Genomic DNA, 25,211 nt, shown 5'->3' with positions numbered 1-25,211 from the left:
AGCCAGTGGTGCCATTCACAGGGACCAGGAACAGCGGAAGGGGAGTGAAGTAACTCGATGGGTGTGTATTACAGATAATAAGGGGTTTGGGGAAGACTGAATTTGAGACATCGATAGTACATGTCGGTGACCTTCAACTGGGACTTGCAACTCTGGACTGTAAGTTCAGAGAGAGGCATGTCAGTGCTAGAATCACAGCTGGGAGTCACTGACATCACCTTGGTAGCAAAAGCAAAAAGCCTTTAAAAAGATGGCCAGAGGGTATATAGAGAAGAAAAGCAAGCCAAGACTGGAAACCTGGACAATGCTCAAGGTAAAGGACCATGAAAAGCAGTCGGAAAAAATCCGTGCTGGAACAGTCCGGAAGGCAGAAGAGGCAGGAAAGAGCTGTGGATGCTGATAGACCAAATGGTCTTTAGATTAGTGTTTCCAACTGTACAACAATTGGCACGAAAGGTCTATTAGCAAGTATTCACTTTCAATTTTTCACAGAGGAGCTTTGAACACACCCCCAAACTTGACAAACAAAGGTAAAACACAGAAGAAATCTCTTCAATCTGATCTAAATACACCATCCAAGATAGTCCATAAACTGTGTACTGTATGTGTTCAGGGCTGGGTGATGACAAGGAGGAACTGTTAACAGAATGTAGGAGCCACATGGCCGTCCTGTCAAATTAGAAATTTGAGCAGATTTCTGTGGTCTATTTTGATCAAGATTCTCAATGTCAAACAAACAGGTTTTTCGATAACCAACTTGTTTCATTTTCGTAAGCACAATAGCACAGTGTGCAACAGTGAAGAAGCAGGTGGTCCTAGTCGACGTGAAATGAAGGGAACAGAAGAAGAGAAGCAGCACTTCCTTTAAGCCATGCAAAGCACCATCGCAGACGGACATGGCTTTAGCTTTTTCCTCTGAGAGCTTGTCTCCTGTGCGAAACAGCCAAGTCCCCTGCCTCCTGTCCTATTTTGCTCCAGTGCAAATTCAGCTCTCTCCCGAGGAGGGAAAAGCTTAGGGTTCATGTCTACAAACCAGTAACACTGACAAAAGCACAGAAAAGTCCTTTAAAAGAATTGCTATCTACTCGGTACAGCCATGCAGAAAGCAATCTGTCCTTAGATTCATAGCTTTGACCAAGCATTTCTACTTTAGGGGTTCTATGCTAAGGAAGTAAGTCAAGATGCAGATTAAGCCTTATGCATAAAGATGTTCACTGAAATGCTATTTATAATAGTGAAAAATTATAAACAGCATAAGTGTCCAACAGTAACGGGAAAATGGCTAAGCTGTGGCATATTCAAACAGTTGGAAGGACAGGTAGCAAATTAAAAATTATTACTGACAGTAGACGAAAATGCAGAAATCCCCATGCCATAATATTAAATAAAGACATAAAATTCTATACCATATCAGCTAAGTACATTTATACAAAATATATATTCACAGAATAAAGACAAGGATGAAGAATAATAAAATGCTAACAGATGAATCTGGAATAATGATACTGTGGATAATTTTAATTTTCCTCTTTATACTTCTATATATTTTCTATACCACATTTTCTACAGAGAAAAATGTAATATAGTTGCAGTGATTTATAATAAACATCATTTTGAAAAGTGAATCATTTTCCTTCCCTCATTCAAACCCTTGAAGAACCCTTTCCTCCTGCCTCTTTGAACTTCACTCCCTCACCCATGAAAATTGACAATCTCCAAACAAAGTGGAAAAACACTGGAAACAAGAGCCCAGTGAAAAGGGTCTAAGCTGAACGCCCAGCTCTGTGCATGAGGTGTTGCTCTGACACACTCCCATGTGTAGCGCCGTGAATCCAGAGACTGCACCTTTTCCACTGCCATGAAGCAAACAAAACCACAAATAGAGAGATCCGGGGAGGAGAGAAGTCAACTTACCTCCATTAAACTTAAATGGATTCCTATGAGGTAGGGCATGGGAGCACTGTGAAGAGAAACAGAGACACACAGCTGCTTTAATGTCTGTTGCTTCTGACAGAAAATTACAGATGGTTCACTATTTGGAGAAAAACTGTTTTAATAAACGTATGCACAGTTACATTTTCTTTCACAACAAAAATCCTAATATGACATTTTGTTCCCAAGCCTAGAAACTTAGGAAGAATTTCAAAATGCAGGCAGCCCTGGAAGCAGTCTGAGTGGCAGGAAGAGCGCTGACCTTGGGGTTAGTCCCTAAATAGCAGGCATGTGATTGCACAGCCTCAGTTGCCTTATCTTTAAAATGGCATTTTGGAATCTAACTGCCAGCTTGCTATCAGAATGAGAAAATATACACTGAGTGACCAGTATGGTTCCTGGTACAAACGGGAACCACTGTTGCCATGATCACAACAGAAAAAGCAATCAGCAATGTCAGATGGAGGGCATAATGTGCTTCAAAGAGGAATTATTATTTTTTTTTAATTTGCTATTTCCTTCTGCCATCAAAAGACGTGATCTAACTGTCTATTCTAACTGGACAGGGTATATCACAGACAGTAAGCATCTCCAACCCAGCTGCACACATGCCATCTGATGATATTGTAATTCAAAAAACCTTTTCAAAGTGCTTCATTCCCAGAGCAATGGGTTCCCTTAGTTAGCGACTGAGCAGGAGGTGAGAACCCAGCTCCAAGGGCTTTAAAACCTTGGCATCATGGATTCATTTCCCTCGGTTTCAGGTGCACACACATACACATTATCATTATGTTGCTACTTACCAATGATAAATGGGATAAACATTATACAAGGAACTTCAAATTCAACTTCCTTAATTCACACAACAACCTCACAAGGTAGGTATTATGCCCACTTCACAGAGGAGGGAGTAGGCCCAGGGCACTTAAATCACTTGATGCTTTCGAACTGTGGTGCTAGACAGCAAGAAGATCAAACCAATCAATACGAAAGGAAATCAAACCTGAATATTCATTGAAAGGACTGGTGCAAAAGCTGAAGCTCCAATTCTCTGGCCACCTGATGCGAAGAACCGACTCATTAGAAAAGACCCTGATGCTGGGAAAGATTGAAGGCAAGAGGAGAAGGGGGCAAAAGAGGATGAGATGGTTGGATGGTGTCACTGACTCAATGGACATGAGTTTGAGCAAACTCAGGGAGATAGTGAAGGACAAGGAAGCTTGGCGTGGTGCAGTTCATGGGGCTGCAAAGAGTCAGACACGACTGAGTGATTGAGCAACAATGCCACAAAACAAGCAGTGACCCTAGGATTTGACTCCAAAGCTTCTTCCTCTATGGCACTTTGACTTTGTAATACTGGACTGAAAATTCCCACCTCCCACACAGTGTTTTTCCTGGGAGTAGTGGAGGGAGTAGAGATGAAGGGAGAGATTGACAACTTTTCCATCTGTCTCTCCAACATGTGATACATCCTGGGAAAGGTACAAAGGATATTTTATGAGACCAGTGGAAAGACACCTGCCTCAGTCTGAGGTGACCAGGTACGTTCCCTGCAGGGCAGCTGGTGGCATGGAAGTGGACCTAGGAAGGTGGCTTTCTCGGGGATAGGGTAGGGAAACAAGGAGTGAGTGGTAAGAAATGAAAAAAGGGGAGGTTTTCTTTCCACTGAACGCTAAAGAGTTTAGGCTTTATCCTGAAAGCAATGGATAGGCAACCAAGGTTTTTGAAACATCAGATGTGCATTTTAAAATTGCTCAAACATTTAAAAATAAGAAAGAGCACAATTCCCTCATTACCATTCAACAAATAAAATTCTTCAAGCAAAAATCCTTCTCCAGAATACAAAATGTTCTCCTTACTACAGATCTCAGCAGTAATATATCTTGGGAGCCTGTAAAACAGACTTGAATATTAGCCGCACAGTTTGGGAAATATTCTTTTAGAAGACTTTTGTATTTGATAATAGCCAAAGAAAGAACTGGACACGCAACTGCAGTGAGAGTGGAGTCGTCTTTTCTTTCCTTTTTTCTTCTTCTCTCCTTAAAAAAAAAAAAGGTATCTGCTGTGCACATTCAGCTTCCCTTCGCTTCTAGGGGCAAGGAAATGCCCTACAATATTTTTTTCCCTTAAACTGTAAACCATTAGTTTAGCTGCCAGCTACACAAATGCTCAAACTTCCCAGTGTGCCTGGCTCTGCTGTCCAAGCTTTTTCTAGTGTACACTGAAATGAATGTGTTTCTAATTAAGTAGCTTCAGGAACACGACAGCTTCAATGTCAAAAATACAAAGTCTGAACCCTGGCAGGAAGTCTTAAGACTGCAAATGTCTCATCTAGTGGAACCTTGCCTAATGTAATGAAAGGAAGCAGGAAGAGTACAGAATTCCAGAAAAAATGGCCACTTATTAATGTGTCCAGAAGCACAGCCAAACACATAGAAGGGAGAAAAACTCAAATCCATAATATTTAACCAAATCTCATAAACTTCCCCAGCTCCCACCAGCACTGTCATGTAAGTGACAAATGACCCTGAGTTTTAATTAGAATTTCAGAACTGAAATTCCAAGCAAATGAGCTAATGTATAGAAAAAGACACTCAAACAACTCAGAGAAAGGTAAAAATAAATATCCACAGAAATTTATATAATTTGACTATAGGCTTTTACCTTAAAAAATTTTTTTTCTAGAATTTTAAATAGGTGTTAATGCCATGTCTCTTTGTCTTGCAATAAAAACCAATGAAAGGGAGGAAAAAGGGATCTTAGAAGTGAAGGCAGACGTAGAAAGGGACAAAGTGAGACTCATTCTTCAGGTACCAATAGGTAGGTATTTTTTTTAAGCCCAATAATTTTCCAAAGAGTAATTATGGTTTATCATAGAAATGTAGTTTTTTAGCCAACTTAGTGCTGAAATAGCTCTGTATTTAGCAAATATTTTAAAACACATTTAATCTGAAATCACAGCACACCATGTTTTTTATGAATGCAAATTTGGACAAATAACCTTTTACACTGTCATCACTTGCTTCAGTTCAGTTCAGTTGCGTCCTACTCTTTGCGACCCCATGAATCGCAGCACACCAGGCCTCCCTGTCCATCAACTCCCTGTCCCGGAGTTCACTCAGACTCACATCCATCAAGTCAGTGATGCCACCCAGCCATCTCATCCTCTGTCGTCCCCTTCTCCTCCTGCCCCCAATCCTTCCCAGCATCAGAGCTTACATAGCCTCAAATGCATCCCTGAATCTACCGCACTTTTGCTCTGCAAATATACTGGTTACAAATTTCAAATGGGGAGAGGGAAAGAGGGAAGAAAAAAGAAAACCAGAGACTCCTTAAGATCTTAAAGTAGGAAGTATGTAACTGGGTAATTCTACCTACATTCTGAAAACAACTTTTATTCTCAATAATAATACCTCAATAGTTATGGTAGTTACTGACTTTTCCTCTTTTTTTTTTGTTGTTGTTGTAAAGAGAATGGAAACACTCATCCATGATCAAGTTATCACAACTACTTTTATTTTTGCATTATTCTCCTCCAATATTAAAACTAACATTTGAAAATACCTTTGAAATTACAGAGTGCATATATTTTATTGCTTTCTCATTGGCTGCATTAACATTTCCCATATTATACTGCAACCTTTGTGATTGTTTTAAAGACTATATAATATTCCACCAAGTATGGATGTCCCTTAATTTACTGAACTCTATTGCTAGAGTTAGACATTCAGTCACTTCCATCTTTTCACTATAAATAACATCATAACGAAAATGAACAATCTCATGTGCACGAATTTTCAAACATGGAATTACCGAGTCAAAGGGCAGAACTGTTTTTAACATCTTTTGTAATATTTTGGCAAAGTGTCTTTAAAAGGGAAGTACCAACCCCAGTGGAAATCTTTCAGGATTGTTGCAATGATTAGAGAGAACCCATGAAACGCCTTGCCCAGGAATACCACATGGTAGACTTAGTAAGTTATCATGTCCAAGTGGTCTCTTGTCACAGCCTGAGTGAACATGGTTCATACCACTGGACTCATTCTCTTAGAGCCCAAGATTTCCTGTTCCTACCCTTGTTCTGAACGGAACCTGACAAAATGCTGGTGAGGACAGCTGAGACTCTGTGAGGAGCATGAGATGCTTGACACACGTCACCTGTACACATGAGTTTCTGATTCCAACACAATCTCTTGTCACTTGTCTACTTACTAAGTTCAGTCAGGTTGCTTATCACTTTCTTTGGAGGGCAACCTTTAACCTTGATTTTATGTACCACCAAAAATGCAAAAACCACCAAGTAATCTATAATTCATTACTTGTTTATCATATACAGTGACAAATTTTTAAAACCACTCATTACTATTTCTTAAAAAGAAAATATAGCAAAAAAAACTTGGTTAAGCTAGTTCTAAAAAACTTCATATTCAGAACCTGACTCATCTGGATCATCTTCTGATTCAGAGTCATCAATGCCCATGTTTTCTTCAAGGGTATCTCAGAAACAAAACATAATACTTTTTCTAGATGTTCTCTATCTTCTTTTGTTAGCAAGAAAGAACCTGCTTGTTGACTACCAAGAAAATATCAATGCAAACAGCTGTTTCACCAACAGCAATGAGCACCATGTTTCTATGCTTGGGTGCCTTTCAGTATTCACACTGACTTTACATTTCCACGTTGAATCTGACTGAGATTTGGAAGACATTTTAAATGGAAAATTTGACACCACACATGCAGAACCAACAATGCACAGAATTAAAGGGGTGAAAATATTAAGAGCTGGGTTTCCCTGGCAGCTCAGTGGTAAAGAAACTGCTTGTCAATGCAGGAGATGCAGGTTCAATCCCTGGGTAGGGAGGATCTCCTGGAGAAGGAAATGGTAACCCATCCCATTGTTCTTGCCTGGGAAACCCATGGACAGAGGACCTGGTGGGCTATAGTCTATGGGGTCTCAAAGAGTCGGACGTGACTTAATGCATCAACAATAACAAAAATATTAACAGCTATGACCAAGTTCATGCATAGATGGGCTATCACAACTGTGTCACAACTGTCTGATGGATGACAGCAATTGTGGGATGTACTGTACACCTCTGAGTTTTGAGACAGGGTGTATCTGCCCTAGGCCTTTGTTCTCTGGGAATTATGGCATGGCCTGACTTCATCAGTGTCACCCTGGAAGAGTAAAAGCTATTCTTACTTCCTTCTCCCCTGCAAAGCAGAGGAGTTATATTGCTAGTGTCAAAGGCGGGGACAACGTAATGACCTTTACCTGAAAGGTATTTACTTTGAATCCTCTCAAGGAAAAAAGGAACTAATATCAATTGAGTTACTATAAGTCAGCTGCTTTTATGCATCACTTCTATACAATTCTCAAGGCAACTCTGCAAGGTATCACTACTATCCACATTTTCAGATGGAGAAACAGGTTTGGAAAGGTGAAGTAACTTGCCCCCAGGGTCACAGAGCTAGTAAGCAGTGAAGCTGAAATTCAAAGTCAGGGCTGTTGGACTGAAAGCCTAAACTGTCTCACAGCACATACTCAGTACTAAAGCCAAAAGAAGAGGAGTGCTGGGAAACCGAGGGGGCTGTTCACCCAATCCTCTCACTGACTCCAGGCCTGCGATGCAGAGCGCTGTGCTTAGAGGTAGATCCTGTAGCATGGGCTCCTTCCAGCAATGGACAGGCATGGACGTGGACACTGCAGACTATTAACGCTCCTGTAGTCCCCGTTCATCATTACTGCACTCTCTCAATTTGCTAATTCCTTTCCCCCAGATAACCAGGGCCCTCTTAATTATGTTCCCCTGAGGAGAGTGGCTACTAATTGGAAGAGAGTCAGGTGAAATAAAGGAACACTGGCTGCCCAAATACATAAAATGCAGCTTCCTGAGACAAAGAGGGAGGGGAGGAGAGAGGAGATGTGGAGGGAGGTAGGGGGGGCCTCCACCCTCACGTGAGCAACACCTCTCTGACCTCAGTAAGGATACAGCTTACAGCTCCCAGGGGTTTGGAAGGTCCACTCTTTCTTTTCGCATATTAATGCATGGTGAGCTCTACAATGTACACATCACAGCCCCCGCCTTGCCTCTCAGAGGCATACCACCTTTCAGCCAAATATCCAAATCTGCAAAGGGATCCCACCAGTCTTTCCTCAGTTCACTGTCTTTAAAGAAAGGAAAACTCTGGTCTTATACATTTGAGCTTTTCTTCTTTCCTTCCTTCCTCCCTCCCACCCGAAAAGAAACCAAAGTGTAAACATAGTTTGTATTACAGTTTAAAATTCTCCCCTGAAATAACGAGGCCCAGCATTGTTGGAGAGGTTAAAGGACAACAGAATGGGGAAAGGAAAGCGAGCAAAAACCATACAACACGCCTTATTGGAGAACACAAATAATCCTAGTTTTCGTCTTCCTAAGAGTGACCAGAGAGATGGGCCACAGGCTAATACAATGGCCAGAGTTGCACAGGGAGCCAAGAAGAGCACATGGTGTTTATGGTGCACTCGCCTCAGTCAGCACTAGGCTAAGGGCACGACAGGCATTTTCTCACTGGATCCTCAGGACCACTGTACAAGGTAAGTACTGTCATCACCACCAACTATACAGATGAAGAAACAAAGGCTGGGAAGCTAAACAAGTCAGTGAGGTCACACAGCTAGTAAATGGTGGCCCTGAGACCAGAACCCAAACCTGTCATACTGAGTCAGAGCAACCCACTGTTCCGCTAGGAGCTCAGCATGTGCCCGGCCGTGGAAGAAGAGCAGAAAGAGGTTCGGAGGTTTTTTCCTAACCTGTTCCCTGGGCACCTACCAGCAGCTGTGCAAAGTCTCAGGCCCTTCCACGTTCTGTTCAAGACCCTGGCCAGCCCCCTCACCACAGGAACCCTAACGTGCCTCTGGGCTGAGCCACACGTGTCTCTGTGGGCCCTGCCCTGTGTCCTCCAAGTCCTACTGAACCCCGTGGTCTGCCAAACATCCCTTCTCAGATCACCCCAAGGTTGCTAAAACCTCCCTATTCAGAGGATTTTGTCTGGGTCGCCCATTTGGCATAAAACACGTGCTAATTTATATGGTTATTCCAGACTGTCAGTCATGGAGAACCAAACTCTGTTTCCCATTCCCCAGAGTCCATGGTGGGGCCATGAGAAGAGCAGGAGAAATAAAGAGGTGCGGATGTGCTGGGTGCTCACCAAATACCAAGGGCTGTGCGGGGGCCCTTATCTCATTTAATCCTCAAATAATCCAATTTATACCACCACCCATTTTATAGATTAAAAAAGGAATCCTCAGAAACTTGCCCATGGTCACAGTTAATGACGATTCCAGCCCCAATCCTCCTACTTTAAAGTTTCTTATGATTTACTTTTTTTTATACCATTATGTTACACTTAAGAAAAAAATGGGCATTTGACAGTTATAGCTGAAAAATAAAATAGCAAGTGGACACTTTGTAGCCAGGATAAAAATACATTTGCCAAATAGCTTAAATGAGCTGATACACTTTCCTGTTCTAAATGGAATTTCAGGTAACTTATAGGAATACGTTTAGTACAACAGCAAAATAGGAAAAATAAAAATAGAAGCAAAGGGAAAAAACCTAAGCTGGGGTGAGGTGAGTACTTCAGTGTGTGCTGTACGGTTTGCATACCTGCTGGGATGGCCACAAATCTGGCTCTGAGTCCTCCAACTGCCAACCCAAAGAGGGAAACACGATCGTCACATGATTCGCAGTGTCCATAGGGAAAAATAAACTAGTCACCTAGGAGCTTCAGCTTAAAAAAGGCAACTGAGGAGGGGTGAGAGAGAAAACTAACATCTCACGGTACATTTACTAAGTGTTCAGTGTTTTCCATATCCTGGTCAGTCAATATTACTATACGTCAGGTGCCACACTGGAGAGGGGATAGAGAAGAGAAAAAATAGTTCTGAACCCTACCGATTTAGAGCTTACATTCAACAGCAGACAGCAAATAAGCATATTCTTGTAGGTGCATAGGCTGCTGTGAGGAGAGTTACAAGGTGCCTCGGGGGTAGACCTGAGATGACCTCATCTCATCCCCACAGCAATCTTGAAAGTCTGATCTGAATAATTCACAGAGGAGCCTATGGCTCCAAGAGGTTAAGTGACTTGACAAAGGTCACAGCTGGTGAGAGGCAGAAAATATGACTTGAAAGGTGGAAGGGGTGCAAAATGCCATTAGTTAATCGAGACTTTCTTCGGGAAAAAAGTATTTAACTCCTTGTGCGGCTTCCAACAGCCCCTCCCTGATTTATGAGCAGCAGCACAGGACGAAGGCCCACGTGAGGATAGGAGCAATCTTAGATTAGAAGGCAGTACAGACTGCCGAGCCGCCATCCGCAGTTTCAGCGGCCAGAGCATGGGGCTCACAGCAATGGAGGAGCTGGGTGCACAGTGCTGGGCGCTGGGGATGGTCTGCGAATGCAAGACACGTGCATATCTGAGCTGACTGTGACGGGGGGAGGGAGGACAATATCCTCCTGAGAGTGGCCCTGCGGCTTCCTGGGGTAACCCTGGGGCTTGCGAAAGAGCCGCAAGCCACCAAACCCAACCGAAACAAACACAAGAGTTACAAAGATAACAACTGATGGAAACCCAGAAAGGTCAACATCAAAGCCTAGAGTAGTCTGCCCTTTTATGCCTCCTCAGTCTACCGGAAGGAGACAGACTAGGGAAATCAGGAAGGGCTCTATGGCTAAGACCACTGCGGCAGGAGAAGTTAATCACAGAGGAAAGGTCAGGAGACGGGGCTCTCTATTGCCCCCGAGAGTTCAATGAGAACCATCAGAGCCAGAGCCAGGTCACAAAAGAAGTCTCCGGTTTGAGCCACCAGGGACCCGTGAAACCCTCATAGAAATACAGGAATGAATGATGCACAGAAAAAGCGAGAAGAGAAAAAGAGGTTTTGGATAAATAAACCAAGAGAAATTAACCCCCCAAAATAGTGTAAAAGTTGAAAATGCAAGAGGTAATGAGGGAAAGAAAATCTCTCTTTGTTTTTCTAGGACTAAGATACGTCATATGTCAAGATGCATAGAGTCCAATTACATTCTCAGCATAGCCTCTCAGTCTTTCAAATATTCACATGGAAGACAAACCCACATTTGTTGTGAGGTTACTCTGAGCTGAGCACTGAACTGCTGCTTTGTGTCTTCTTCTGGTTAAAGAGGCAGGAACACATCCCCAAATCCCACCATGAGGGAACCTCCTCCAGGACTGAAGCTTCTGAGGATGACGTTACATGGCCTGTGGCTCCTGCTCTACTGGTGACCACGAACATACGTAGAATGTCTTTGCTGTAGAGGCCGCTGCACTGTCTTAGACATTTCAGAGTTTCCTAAGTGTTGGATTCAAGATAGTCTCCAGGTCAGAGAGGAGTGAAGAATTACCTATCAGATGTGTCACAAGAAATGGAAAACCAGGCCAAGATAAGCACAGGTCAGAGCCAGCTGTGTCCCATAGAGACCAGGCAGAACTGGGGCAAAGGAAGCAGGCTGTTGCCCCTTATCACACCAAGCAGCAGAAAGAGGACTGGGAAGTGGGACTAGCAGGGTGGGTCCAGATACTCAGATGTAGAGGCAGCAGCAAAGGAGGTGGAGGGCCACGGGGCAATGGGCTGCGATCATGAGTGTGTCCTAAAGAGAGGGTCAGTTCAGTTGCTCAGTCATGTCTGACTCTTTGCGACCCCATGGACTGCAGCACGTCAGGCCTCCCTGTCCATCACCAACTCCCAGAGTCCACTCAAACTAATGTCTATCAAGTCGGTGATGCCGTCCAACCACCTCATCCTCTGTCATCCCCTTCTCCTCCCACCTTCAGTCTTTCCCGACATCAGGGTCTTTTCAAATGAGTCAGTTCTTCACATCAGGTGGCCAAAGTATTGGAGTTTCAGCTTCAGCATCAGTGCTTCCAATGAATATTCAGGACTGATTTACTTTAGGATTGACTGGTTGGATCTCCTTGCAGTCCAAGGGACTCTCAAGAATCTTCTCCAACACCACAGTTCAAAAGCATCAATTCTTCAGCGCTCAGCTTTCTTTATAGTCCAACTCTCACATCCATACATGACTACTAGAAAAACCATAGCCTTGACTAGACGGACCTTTGCTGACAAAGTAATGTCTCTGCTTTTCAATATGTTGTCTAGGTTGGTCATAACTTTTCTTCCAAGAAAATGATTAATTTTATGGTATATGAATTATGCTTCAATTTTAAAAAATCAAATGGAGAACCTGAAAAGGCAGTTTTGCTATAGAACTTAGAAAGTATAGGTATAGATTCTTACAAATCCATGGCATCAATAATGCAAATAGCCATCTTTCCTCTCTCTCATTTTTCCACCAGGAAGACAGTTTACTCAGAAATTACCCAGAGCTTCCTCCAAAGGCTCCTGGCACTTTCAGTTTTGGGTGCTGCTGAAGGAAATGAGGGCGCATCTCAGTACAGGCCTCAGTGACTGTCATCATCTAACAATCTCTGTGTAGGCACCTACTTGATGCCAGGCTCTTTATGGAGAACTCTATTTTTGATATATTCCTGTGGATGAGAAAAGAGAAGTTCAAAGAGACTATGTGATTCACCTAAAGACATATTCAGTAGGAACAGAGCCAGGATTTGGACCCAGAGGTTTGACTTCCAAGCGTGAATTATCTCCTACTACTCAGCCTCTCTGCTCAAACCTCAAGGTCAAGTTCAGCCACATTTTAGTACGGGATTACCCAGGAATCTATATTTTTACTTTGTTCAACCAACACACATCATTTGTGAACTTTCTAACCATCAGGTACAGGACAGATCCAACTTCCCTCCCTGTTTTGTCTGAAATTGAAATCCTGGTCCTAATCCCCTCTTACCCTTCCAGACAAGTTCTTGCTGCAGTGGTTGCTTGCTCTGAGCAATGGACCTATCATGGCCTCTTGATGCTTCTTAGCTAAAAAAAAGAAACAAAAACAAACTGTCCCAACTTTTGCCTGGACACCTGAGTTCTTTTGTGAAGTAGCATTTCCTCAGGTCCAGAACCATCTATAAGCCCCTGCCTTTCCATGCCCAGTGCTAGAGACATAAAAGGCACTTATAAATACTTGCTGCAAAATGGAAAAGACACATTTTGCCTAGGTGTTAGAATCCAATTTTGATTGACTACATATTAAAGAATTTTAGTGATACTTGTCTACCTAATCCACTTTCATCCTATCTGGATTTGCAAACTTGCACTGGATTGTTGAATCATATATATGTGTGTGTGTATGCACATGTACATATTAATATATACTGACTATAAATACATATCAATCTAAACAGAAATCAACCCTGAACACTCATGGGAAGGACTGATGCTGAAGCTGAAGGTCCAATACTTTGGCCACTTGATGCGAAAAGCAGACTCATTGGAAAAGACCCTGATGCTGGGAAAGATCAAAGGCAAAAGGAGAAGAGGGTGGCAAAGGATCAGATGGTTGGACAACATCACCGATTCAATGGACATGAACTTGGACAAGCTCTGGGAGATAGGGACAAGGAGGTCTGGTGTGCTACAGTCCATGGGGTTGCAGAGTTGGACATGACTTGGCGACTGAACAACATAAATACACACACACACACACATATATAGTCAGTTATAACAAAAATAGTACCTACTCTTTATGGTCACCTGCTGTTTATCAGTGCGTGGGTGCTGCCACTTCAGTCGTGTCTGACTCTTTGTGACCCCATGGACTGTAGCCATCCAGGCTCCTCTGTCATGGGATTCTCCAGGCAAAAATACTGGAGTGGGTAGCCATTTCCTCCTCCAGAGGATCTTTCCAACCCAGGGATCAAACTTGTCTCTCATATCTCCTGCATTGGCAGGTGGGTTCTTTACCACTAATTACTATTCACATTTAACAGAAAACTGGCTTAGAGGTGTTCAGCAACCTCAAAATAGTAAATGGGGAAATCAGAACCAAAGCTGGAGTTTTCGTTTCTACTATACCACACTTTGTTGATTTCTATCACTGACACCAAGAATATCAATAATTTCACTTTAGCATCAATTTATTCCCCATACAAAATTTCACAGCACCAGTGAAGACAGAGTAGAATGGACCCAGCTCTGGTCATCCAGTTGTCGTTTCACAGCTGTGTCTGGACTGCTACCCTGTCATCCACATGGACCATGCACCCTGTAAAAAGGCATATTAAGACTGTGTGCTAAAAATCCTAGATGGAATACATGATGTAGCATGGAGGGGGGTTATTCAGAACCCCACATACAATACAGATTAAGAGCCTAGAACTAGTATGTCTCACAGAGAATCTGAGCATGCCCACTCTGAGCAGAAGAATGAATTCCAGAGACATCTAGAAATGCCAGAAAATACAATGAATTTTACAAAGTCGGATACAAAATCCAAACCTTAACTGTGCACATTTAACTTTTTAGTTCAATCATGCCCTCAAAGAAAATCAGGAGTTAGCTACTAACTTGGCTCTTGGCCTGGCTGCCCTTTGGAGGAAATATGAACTTGTCCTGATCTGTTTGGAAATATTTTATCACATATTTGGAAATACATTAACAGGTGTCCAGAATAACCCAAATGTACAATTCAATTTGAGAACTGATTTGGTCCTTATTTAGGACTACTTCTGAAGGACTGAGGGAAAAAAGGGAATTTACATGGGAAATACCATATGGCTTCTATTGGGACCTTTTATTAGCAACATTTAATTAGCATAGTGCCTGGTACAGAATAAGTGCTCTATAAATATTTGTTGAATGAATGAATAATAATGAATGATAACATTAGTCCACAATTATTAGCCAGTCATCAAAAAGCCTATGTAAAGAATTTTTTTCACAAAATCTTGGTGACAGGTACAGCTTATTCTCTAATTCTTTAAAGGATATTAGTAAGGAAAGCTTTAATATGAAATGGCCTTGGATTTCAAGTGCAGGCTCTACCATTTCTTAGTTGTGTCACGGTGGGTAGGTCGCTAAACTTCTCTGAGCTTCAGTTTTCTAATCTATACAATAGAGCTAACCTTGTGCCATGCCACGCTGTCACTTCAGTCATGTCTGACTCTTTGCAGCCTATGGGCTGTAGCCCACCAGTCTTGTGTCCATGGGATTCTCCAGGCAAGAATACTGGAACGGGTTGCCATTTCCTACTCCAGGGGATCTTCCTGACCCAGGGGTCGAACCCGTGTCTCTTACGTCTCCTGCATTGGCAGACAAGTTCTTTACTACTAGCACTATCTGGGAAGCCCCAATATTTACCTTATAGTTTGATTTTAAAGATCTGCAGTAATGTTTATAAAGAGCTTGACTTGTATATTGTACTCCATATATGGTGATTATTATTATGAAAGGGAATGCTGGTTTTCATCAGCAAGTGTATCCCTTTGTCCCCACAATAGGAAGGCTCTTCCAATACTGGCCGAGGTCAGGACTGCCATCAGCCAAGGTAGGGAACATTCTCATTTTCACTTTCAAAATCAAGAGAATGGCACAGCTCTAAAGTAGAAAGGAACCAGCAGCACATGTTTTTAAATATTCATAAGGGCTGGAAATGTCTTACTCCTTTCGTTTTCTCTGCCATCTGCTTTTGTTTCTTTTCTTTTCATTCTTATGCCACAGCTGCAAATGAAAACAACCATACAATAACCCAAGTTAAATAAAAAAAATCAAAATAAAAACAATCTGATGGGTAAAAAGAGAAGATGAATTATAAAGTTTTTCCCTGAGCTCACAAGGCATCAGAAACAAGAAAAACGTTTGATGTGAGTCAAACCTTCTGGAAACCAAAACCCATGTCCCATGTTCACATTAACCATAATAAGAGCAACCACCATTTACTAAACGGCCCCTATGTCCCACTTGATATCAGTATCTCTAATTTATAAAGCCATTCTTCAAAGTAGGTATATCAAACCCATTTTACAGAAAAGAAAATGTCAAATCAGAGAAGTAAGATAGACTTTTAATGGTTACACAGCTATTAAGAGATGAAACAGATTTGAACTTGGCCTCTGAATATAAAGCTCAGACACTTTTTCTACCACTCTCTCCAAAAATGGGAAGGAACATGAAAAAAAATAATTTGGGAAATATTTAAGGCAGACTATTTGTATTAAATGGATTGTCTTCAGATAATTAAAATCTGTGATTATAGCTCTAATTAAAGTTAACTTAGATAATTGGTTGTTGTATTTGTGAACGTGCAATTAGTCTTCCACATAAGTGCTGGGTTTCAGCATCATACTTTCCATGTATTCACTGCATCCCACAGTTTTGCTACACTGGCTTCTATGTTACCAAAGGCCCATGTTACAGCTCTTAGGATTTCTGGGTCCAAGGACTATGATCTATGAAACCAATAGTAGGGTCTAGGTTCAACCCTATTTTAGCAAGTCTTTGTCCAGAAGTCAATGAACACCTTATCTTCAAGTGTAATGTAAAAAGCTCTTACAGCCTACACTGTTGTCCTGAAAACTCCTAGCAGCATGTACCTGAAGAAAAACTGGCAGCAGTGGTCCTCATGTGTTAATTACACTTGCGAAATCTATTATGCATAGAAAGGGCACCTGCTGGCAGTGAAAATGACTAGAATCTGCCCTTCCTGTGCGGTGAGTAAATTGAGAGTTCATTTCTACAGGAGATAATAGTTTTTAGATTCCATTTCGTGTATCCCCGGCATGGGGACGTACTTAACATTTAAATCATCCGCAGAAGAACAAACCTCCTTCAAATTTACATGTTTCAGGCTCCTAGCACTTTACTTAAAATGCTGGTTATCCCTGCTGGCTCTTACCACCAAGGATTAAACTCAACAGTGGTGAAAGTCACCAAGCACAACAGAATAAAATTATTAGCATTGACTCAAATTTCACGACATTTGTAGTTTCTGACCAAAGCAGTGGTAGCAGGCTGAAGGTGATCAAATCAAGCCTTAAATAGAGGATCTGTTTTTTTTCTCTTGGGGTCTTTTATTTCATCATTCTTACATCTTGCAGTTAATAAACAGATACCAATCCCCACAGGCCTGTCATCATCCTATGGTCAAATGTCAAAAAAGTTCTTTCATGAAAACAAGAGACCAGCAGAGAGACTACGGTCACACAAACAGAAACTTCCACTACAGAGCCTAATCACAAAACCCACTCGGGCTCTAAAAATTAACAAGCTTCAACTATGAGCTTTTGGAGTGAAAGTTTGGGGTGACAGAGGCTTGGCAACTGTCCTTGCCAAGTCTTCCCTTCTCAGTTAGAGCTGCTGCACCACGGCTCTCGGTCAGGCTGGTAACAGTCCTTGAGAGGGTTAGAGATTGAGAGGAAGCTGAAAAGAGGATTGTGGGTCAGCTTCCACAGGAAAAAGTGAAACAGCTAATAAATCCTCTAAACAAACAAGAAAGGAGAGCTGTGACCTGAGATGGTGGCTGGAAGTAACAACTGGCCAGAATAAACATTGACTTTTTTTTAAAATGAAACTTTTCAATTACAGAACTATACTTTTTCATTGTTAGAAATATTTGAAAGTATGGAAAATAATATAGAGATCATGAAGAATTCTTCTCTCTCCCCCACAACACAAATCACTGTTAACATTTTAGTGTCTTTCCTTCCAGATTTCTGCCTCTCTATATGTTTGTTTGTGTGTATCTAATTTTTTTGTTTAATATATAGATATACACACACATATATATACCTGTGTATATGTATACATACAGATAATTTTTGTTTGTTTTTATAAAAATGGAATAGTGGTGACTGTAGCTATAAAATTAAAAGACGCTTGCTCTTTGGAAGGAAAGCTATGACAAACCTAGACAGAGTATTAAAAAACAGAGACATCACTCTGTTGACATAGGTCCCTACAGTCAAAGCTATGGTTTTTCCAGTAGTCATGTATAGATATGAGAGTTAAACCATAGTTGAGTATTGAAGAACTGATGCTTTTGAATTGTGGTGCTGGAGAAGACTCTTGAGAGTCCCAACCAATCTTAAAAGAAATCAACTCTGAATATTCATTAGAAGGACTGATGCTGAAGTTCCAATACTTTGGTCACCTGATGCAAACAGCCAGCTGATCGGTAAAGACCCTGATGTTAGGAAAGACTGAGGGCAAAAGAAGAAGGGGGCAGCAGAGGATGAGATGGTTAGACAGTGTCACTGACTCTATGAACATGAATCTGAGCAAACTCCAGGAGACAGAGAAGGACAAGGAGCCTGGTGTGCTGCAGTCTGTGGGGTCACAAAGAGCTGGACACAATTTAGTGACTAAACAACAACAACATCTATTTTAGGGAAAGTTACTAAACCTTTTGCGGCCTTGGTTTACCGACCTGTGAAATGGAGCTAATAATACTTGTCTTACAGGGTTGCTGGAAGAATAAAATGAGATCACAGATGTAAAGAGATGGTCCAGTAAGTGATGAGGGGACAGGAGGGAGGCACAGCAGAGATTCAAACGTGGCAACCATTGTTATCACTGATGTTACTGACGGAGCATTTTCATCTTCAATTTTGGGACTCTGAGCTTTGGTTTTAGACTAGATAACAAGTTAGCAATCAAAACTTTCCAAGTAATGGAAAGTGAAAGCTGTACCATGAGAGAGGCAGAGGGACTACAATGACTTTCTCAGCTCCACCAATCCCTGCACACCCAAGCCCCTCGGAGTTCCTACCTGAAGCATCAAGACACACAGCTAAGTCTCTTCCAGGAAGAATTCCAAGTCAGCCTCCCTCCCTTCTTCAACTAAAACACATTTCACTGAATAGTGAAATTCCCCTCAAAAGAGTGTTTTGAAGCCTGGCTTGTACTCCCAAACCACACCTGAGGGCAAGTCTTACAGAACGTGCCAGAGCATAGCTGAAACTTGAAGACTTTGGGGATCTCAACTGTTCTTGACACCAGTTTCCAATTTGTCTTAGGAAAAAAAAAATCACACAACTATTTGGTGCTTTGGTTTCCCTACACCAAGGAATGGGGAAGGTATTATCTACCCACTTGAACTCTCTAGAATGCCATGACGTATATGAAAGCTGTTTGGAAACAAACAGGCCAGTGCAATCTGGTGATCTAAAATTCGATCACTTTGAAGTTAGTATTTTTAATTTAAAGTCACCAACAGCATTACAAGTTATTGACCTAAGATGCTTGGTCATTCTCTGGAGAAGGAACCGCAGAGGACAGGGTGGGCAGCGGCCTTACCAGCAGTAGTCCAGCAGATGCGGAGGCAGGACAGGGATGTACACATGCTGCCAGAACATGGGGTAGAGCATCGCAGCAGACCCGTGGATGCAGGCAGTCAGCTGCAACAGAGATTAAAGATTCAGAGCTAGACAGTTTAAGCTGGGAGACACTCATTTGAGTTCAACAATAAAATTAAATATATAATTATTAACATATTTAAAATAAGTTAACTCAATAACCCTAATTCAAACTTAATAAGAGCTTCATTTTCCGAGAAATGTATTTTTTTTCATGATTATGAAGCTAATATACAATGACAGTAGAAAATTTAGAAACTGGAGAAAAAGATTAAAGTCTTCACCATCTGAAGATAACTTAACATTTGGGTATATTATCCATACATGTGTATGTGTGTGCTCAGTCATGTCTGACTCTTTGAGACCCCATGGACTGTGGCCTACCAGGCTTTTCTGTCCACGGAATTTTCCAGGTAAGAATACTGGAGTGAGTTGTTATTTCCTATTCCAGGGAATCTTCCTGACCCAGGGATCAAACCTGCCTCTCTTGCATTGGCAGGCAGATTCCTTACTACTGTACCACCTGGGAAACCCATTACCTATATATGGACTTTTCTAATAAAATCAGGATTACTGTAAATACAGTGTTAACTTTCCCTTTAAGTTAATATTATTTGCTGGCATTTTCCCATATCTTTAAGTATTCTTAGAAAATATCTTTTAATGCTACCCAATGAATTTCTCATATTATATTGAAGCACTCTTCCATCATTAAGTTATATATTTGGATCAACTCAATAACTTTTATAGATGGTTCCTACGTGCAGAATTTAAAGACAAAGGTTATAAATATTTTAAGGCACTTAACAAATATAGTAATACAAATATAATAAATGTATTCATATAATAAATAGATGAAGGGTTGAGGCTCTTTATACTCCCCTAGCCACTGTACTTATCTTCATTTTATTTTTATTTCTCTGATCATGACTGAAGTTGAACATCTTATTATATGTTCTAAACTGTATTTCTTAAGTAAATGATCTGTTCATATTCTTAGCCCACATTTTCTAAAGAGAATTTAGTAAACTGTATTTCTTAAGTAAATGATCTATTCATATTCTTAGCCCACATTTTCTAAAGAGAATTTAGTATATTTTAACTGATTCAGAGAAACTGTGGATATGCAAAGGACAGTAATCTTTTGTAAGGGTTTCTGAAAATAATTTATCCTTATTTAATTTTCTTTGAAGTTTTGGGTAAAGAGAAGGCTTAAATAATTACATGGGCAATATTTCCCTTCATGATGGTTTCCACTGTTTTTATACTAAGTCCTCCAAATTCTTCCTCAGCATTTAACTCTTTAATCCATCTGGAATTAATTTTGGTTTAAGGGCTAAGGTGAGAATTTATTTTTTCCACAGAGTTAATCAATGGCTCCAACACTGTTTACTAACATCCTTCCACTCCCTCCTTTTTTGGCTTGTCTCTATTTCATATTTCTTTTTTTTCTTAAGAGCTACATAGATGATACAATCAGTATTTGATATAACAGAAAAATTGGGAAACAAAGATACAATGGAATAAAACTGCTACAAAATTCAATACAGTGAAAGGAGGAAAAAACCAACACCTTTGGAGATAGGGCTATGAAGTGACAAAAGCCAACAACACATGTTTCTTTCTGTGTTTTTTCTTTAATGTTCCTTTGGTTTCTGGGAAGCCTGTTCCCATGAGGACTTTGCTTCTTTTGGAAGCTGTTAATAGGCCTTTGCTGACAGAAGGACATTTACGTGGCAAAAGAGTGACGTGGCAAGGCCCAGTTAAAAGAATCCCAGAGGTTAGTGTAACATGAACAGCTTTAAATTGGATATTCTGCTGATGGTTCACATTTGTGAGAGCTGTGTATTAAACCCAAGGCTGCTACTTTTCCCCCCTCCTTTTCCCTCCAGACCCTGTTCTTTAAATCAGGTACATGCCATGAACAGGAGCTCATCCAACAAGCGCTCAAAAGCAAGTCCCAGTGACTCTGACAAGGCTTGTAGGTTTGATCCATCTTTTCTCAACCCATTTTGGTAGGTTTCCACATAAAAAAGGCTGTCTGTCATATTATACATGACTAATATCTTCAGCTTAGAAGAGATAAAAAATCTTTGCTGGTGTTGAGTGAGTGGAAAATGAACCAACTTTACTCCAACTCCACCCTGAAGTCAGGCTGGAGGGTTTACAACAGCCTTCAGTCCCAGCTCTCTTCTTCTCTTTCCTTTAACCAAGTGCCAAAGTACTCATTCTAAAGTGCAGGTCTAGTCATGTAACATCCTGCTTTGAATGTGCTTGGGGGCATCCCTGGAACAGGCATGTCTTTGTGTCTTCAGCTCCCCATCTACCTATAGAGAAGCATCTCCAGCCACAGACCCTACTATCTTCTCCAGGTTTATCCTTGGAATAAACTGTTTGCAGATTTACGAGTAGATATGTACTCCTTTTCCTGCCCTCTGTATTCCCACAGGCCCAGATCCATGCCCCTAGAGTCTGTTCACTATCTTCTTCTGCAAAGCTTTGCATGGCTCCGCTGGGCATGTGTCTCCTTTATTGATGGGATTATAACTGTGTGAGTTTGTCCTCTTGCTGTAAAGGGCAGAAAGACCCTGTCTCTCTTATGCTCAGTGGCACAATAAATATACACATATATACACGTTTATGTGCTAGGTAGTGCAATATTTCTTGAATAAATAAAGAACAATTCCCACTTAGAATATACTCATAAAGACAGCTAGTGGCTTGGTTTTTCACGCTCCTTGACCACCATTTTCATGAGTCTCGGAGAATAGGGTTTAAGACTCAAATTCCAAAATAATAACAGTAAGCTTAGACATACAAATACACTACGTTTGGAAAATCAAGTCAATGGATTCATCCATCCATTTATTTAATAATATGCCTACTCTGTAACTCTACAACACACCAAATAAATAAAAGCACTTAAAAATCTGTATGGTGCCACTCAGATACAAGGTATCATCATCACGTGTATTCACCAGTAATTCTCTTTGAAATAGTCTTTTAACAGATGTTCCTGGTTAAGACAGAACTTGAACATCAGCCTCTTTTTAGTTTAAATTGGTTTGAGTCTAAACCCTATTTCAAGCAACACAGTGGTACGGATCTTATCTTCAGACAATGTCCTTTTCATGTCTCCTTAGCCTAAAAAAACCCCAAAAAACCTAGCAAGCTAAATTACAAGGTTTTAAAATTACTTATCCCTCCTAAAAATCAAACTTTTAAGATGTATGATCATCATTTTCATTGGGAGATTTTCTCAGTGCCAAATCTCTGTAGCTATAATAAAATGCTCTTACCCATTTGGTTAAAAAACAAACAAACAAACAAAAAGGGTTCTTTGGCTCTTTTCCAAAATACTAAATGACACACACAATGTGTATCATTTCTTAGAAATAACGGCTATGTGGACCACAGAAAAGCATTATGATACATCTTTGCTTAATCAGAAATAATATATATTCCATACATTATCATTAGCCACTTACTTAAAAAAAAACCAAACCTCTAAAACCAACCCTATTAAAAAAAAAATAAGAGTCCTAAAGGACTACGCTCATTCCTTACAGAATACAAAATTTAAAAGTAATGAAAGTATATAATTTGGATTGTCGTCAACAAGGGGGTATTGTGAATATTTAATTGAAGTGCAAGTTGAGGAAAATGATCCTATCAAAATCTCACTCAGTGGGCGAATAGAAAGATAGTATGTGTAAAATTTGCCCAAAGTCATTAGTCACAATGAATATTCATCAGAAGCCAATTATCAATCCCATTTAATGACACCCCAAAAGATTTTGCCCTAAAGCAGCTGAATAGTCTAAGACTCCAGACAAAACTAGACAAATTACACAGCCAACAGCTAGTCTAGCCAGGACACAAATTGTAAAGTAAACCACTGGTGGGTTTTTGGACGCATTTTTAGCAAATTCTGTCCTCAATTAAAGGTGCACAAGGTCAGTCTGATTTTGGAGCTTTCTTTTTGGCTGCATAGTTTCCTTTGAGGCAAAGGGAGAGAAAGGAGAGGCAGTGGAGGTAGGACGCGAATGAAGAGCAATCAAGGATAGGGTTTGAAAGATCAGAGACACATTTTTTTTTTTTTAATTTGAGGTATTTCTTAGGGATAATACTCATATTGTCACAATCTTAGATACCAGTCCAACTGATTCCTAAGAGAATCCTGCAATTTAACATGGAATAAAAGTAAAGAGACCTTCATTAAGGAAAAAAAGGAATCTCAACAGTGTATGTGCCAGGCACCCTGCCAGGGGTTTACGTGTTAAGTCACTTTAGTACTTCAGTTGTGTCCAACTCTTTGCGACCCTCTGGATTATAGCTCACTAGGATCCTCTGTCCATGGGATATTTCAGGCAAGAATACTGCAGCGGGTTGGCATTTCCTACACCAGGGGATCTTCCTGACCCAGGCATCAAACCCTTCTCTCTTACAGCTCCTTCATTGGCAGGCAGGTTCTTTACCACTAGCGCCACCTGGGGGTTTGTTGTTGTTCAGTCGCTAAGTCTTGTCTGACTCTTCATGACCCCATGAACTGCAGCCCACCAGGCTCCTCTGTCCACGGGATTTCCCAGGCAAGAATACTGGAGTGGGTTGCCATTTCCTTCTCAGGGGATCTTCCTGACCCAGGCATTGAACCCACGTCTCCTGCATTGCAGGCACTTGCAGGCAGAGTCTTTACCACTGAGCCACCAGGGAAGCCCCTGGGTGTTTAGGATCTTGCAAAATACTGTTTTAGAGGTAGGAGTTTGTGTGTGTGTGTGTACACATATGCATTCAACACCACACTTCACAGATAAGAAAACAGTTTCACAGGTGAAATGACTTGCCCAAGGCCACACAGCTTGTAAGTGACAGACGGGACTCTGCAGTAAGAGACATTTCCAGGTCTGTCAGACTATAATAGGCACCTCCACAACACAATGTTTTGAGTGTCTATACTGTGCCAATACACCAGGCTCAGGATTCCGAACTAGGTAACATATTGTCCCTGTTGGCATGGCCAAATTCTGTAGAATTTGCCATGCTGTTAGATGATCAAATATCTAAAGCAAAATACCAATTAACAGAAAATGATTTTAAAAACAAACACAGCTGATCATTTCCTGAGGACAAGTTACATTTAAGTAAGGTAGTGTAGTATCTTTAATCCATAGGAAATTCTAGACAATGAAGCAACGAGTGTTAAAGGGAAAGGTTTACATTCCCATTTGGGCACTGGAAAGTCCTACTGGAAAGTCTGGCTTTCATACACTTCATGGAGTATCCACTAAATCTCTTTTTGATCTGAGCAAGTCATTTCCACTTCTGGGTCTCAATATAGAAAACAAGAGGTTAGATTACATGATCCCTGTCCCCACTTTCAGTTTTGACAACTTTGATCTAGAGGAACTGCTTATCCTTTGACATAAAGAATGTTTCTCCTCTGCCTCAGTTCACTTTCCTCAGCCATACTGACTAAGTACAAGGACTAAGTACTGACTCAGTACAAGTCATACTGACTCAGTACAAGTACTGACTAAGTACAAGTACAAGAGACTGTCTCAAAGTTGGTCTTGCTGTCTCATCTCTGCAATCACGGGTGCACCTGAGATTCATGTGGTCTCCAGGAAGCACCACCTTTCAATCACCTCATCTGCATCACCTGACGGTGGAGGGTACAACCTTTCTCCATGCTTGGCCCTTGACACTCTAAAGGTCTCAGAGGTAGATAATCTTAGGAGACCAGGGGCATGAGACTAAAGATGTGAGTTCCTCAATGACAGAGACCACATTTGATCCTCTCTTTATCTCTAACTATGCTTGACACAGAGCAGGTGCTGAGTAAGTGTTTGGGGAAGGTTAGAATGCCTCCACCGTAACATCATGAGGAATGGTAGACAAGATTATCAGGCATTTAATAAACTGCTTAATATATCACAACTAGAAGCTAAATTCTGAAAAGGTATTGAGATTGCAAGTTTCAAAAGTTGAAAAAAAGGAAAAAAAACCGAT

The 25,211-nt window shown here is 41.0% G+C and overlaps 1 protein-coding gene across 13 annotated transcripts in view; it reads right to left on the bottom strand.

The window, feature by feature from the left end:
• The window catches only part of DENND1A (DENN domain containing 1A), a 538,527-nt gene that overhangs the window by 208,098 nt on the left and 305,218 nt on the right, over positions 1–25,211 (bottom strand). For all 13 annotated transcript variants that reach the window (XR_011255499.1, XM_069582473.1, XM_069582475.1 and 10 more), the window contains 2 exons: positions 19,144–19,244; positions 1,915–1,960 (listed from right to left, as the gene is read on the bottom strand). Coding sequence is in view for 12 of the 13 variants with exons in the window: in XM_069582473.1 (XP_069438574.1) it covers positions 1,915–1,960; positions 19,144–19,244 (147 nt within the window). In the remaining variant the exon portion in view is untranslated. The remainder of the gene's footprint in view (positions 1–1,914; positions 1,961–19,143; positions 19,245–25,211) is intronic.

The sequence above is a fragment of the Ovis canadensis genome, chromosome 3, assembly GCF_042477335.2.
Source record: "Ovis canadensis isolate MfBH-ARS-UI-01 breed Bighorn chromosome 3, ARS-UI_OviCan_v2, whole genome shotgun sequence".
NCBI lineage: Eukaryota > Metazoa > Chordata > Mammalia > Artiodactyla > Bovidae > Ovis > Ovis canadensis.
Note: the sequence above shows the minus strand (reverse complement) of the source record. Positions and strands in the feature narration are given on the sequence as shown.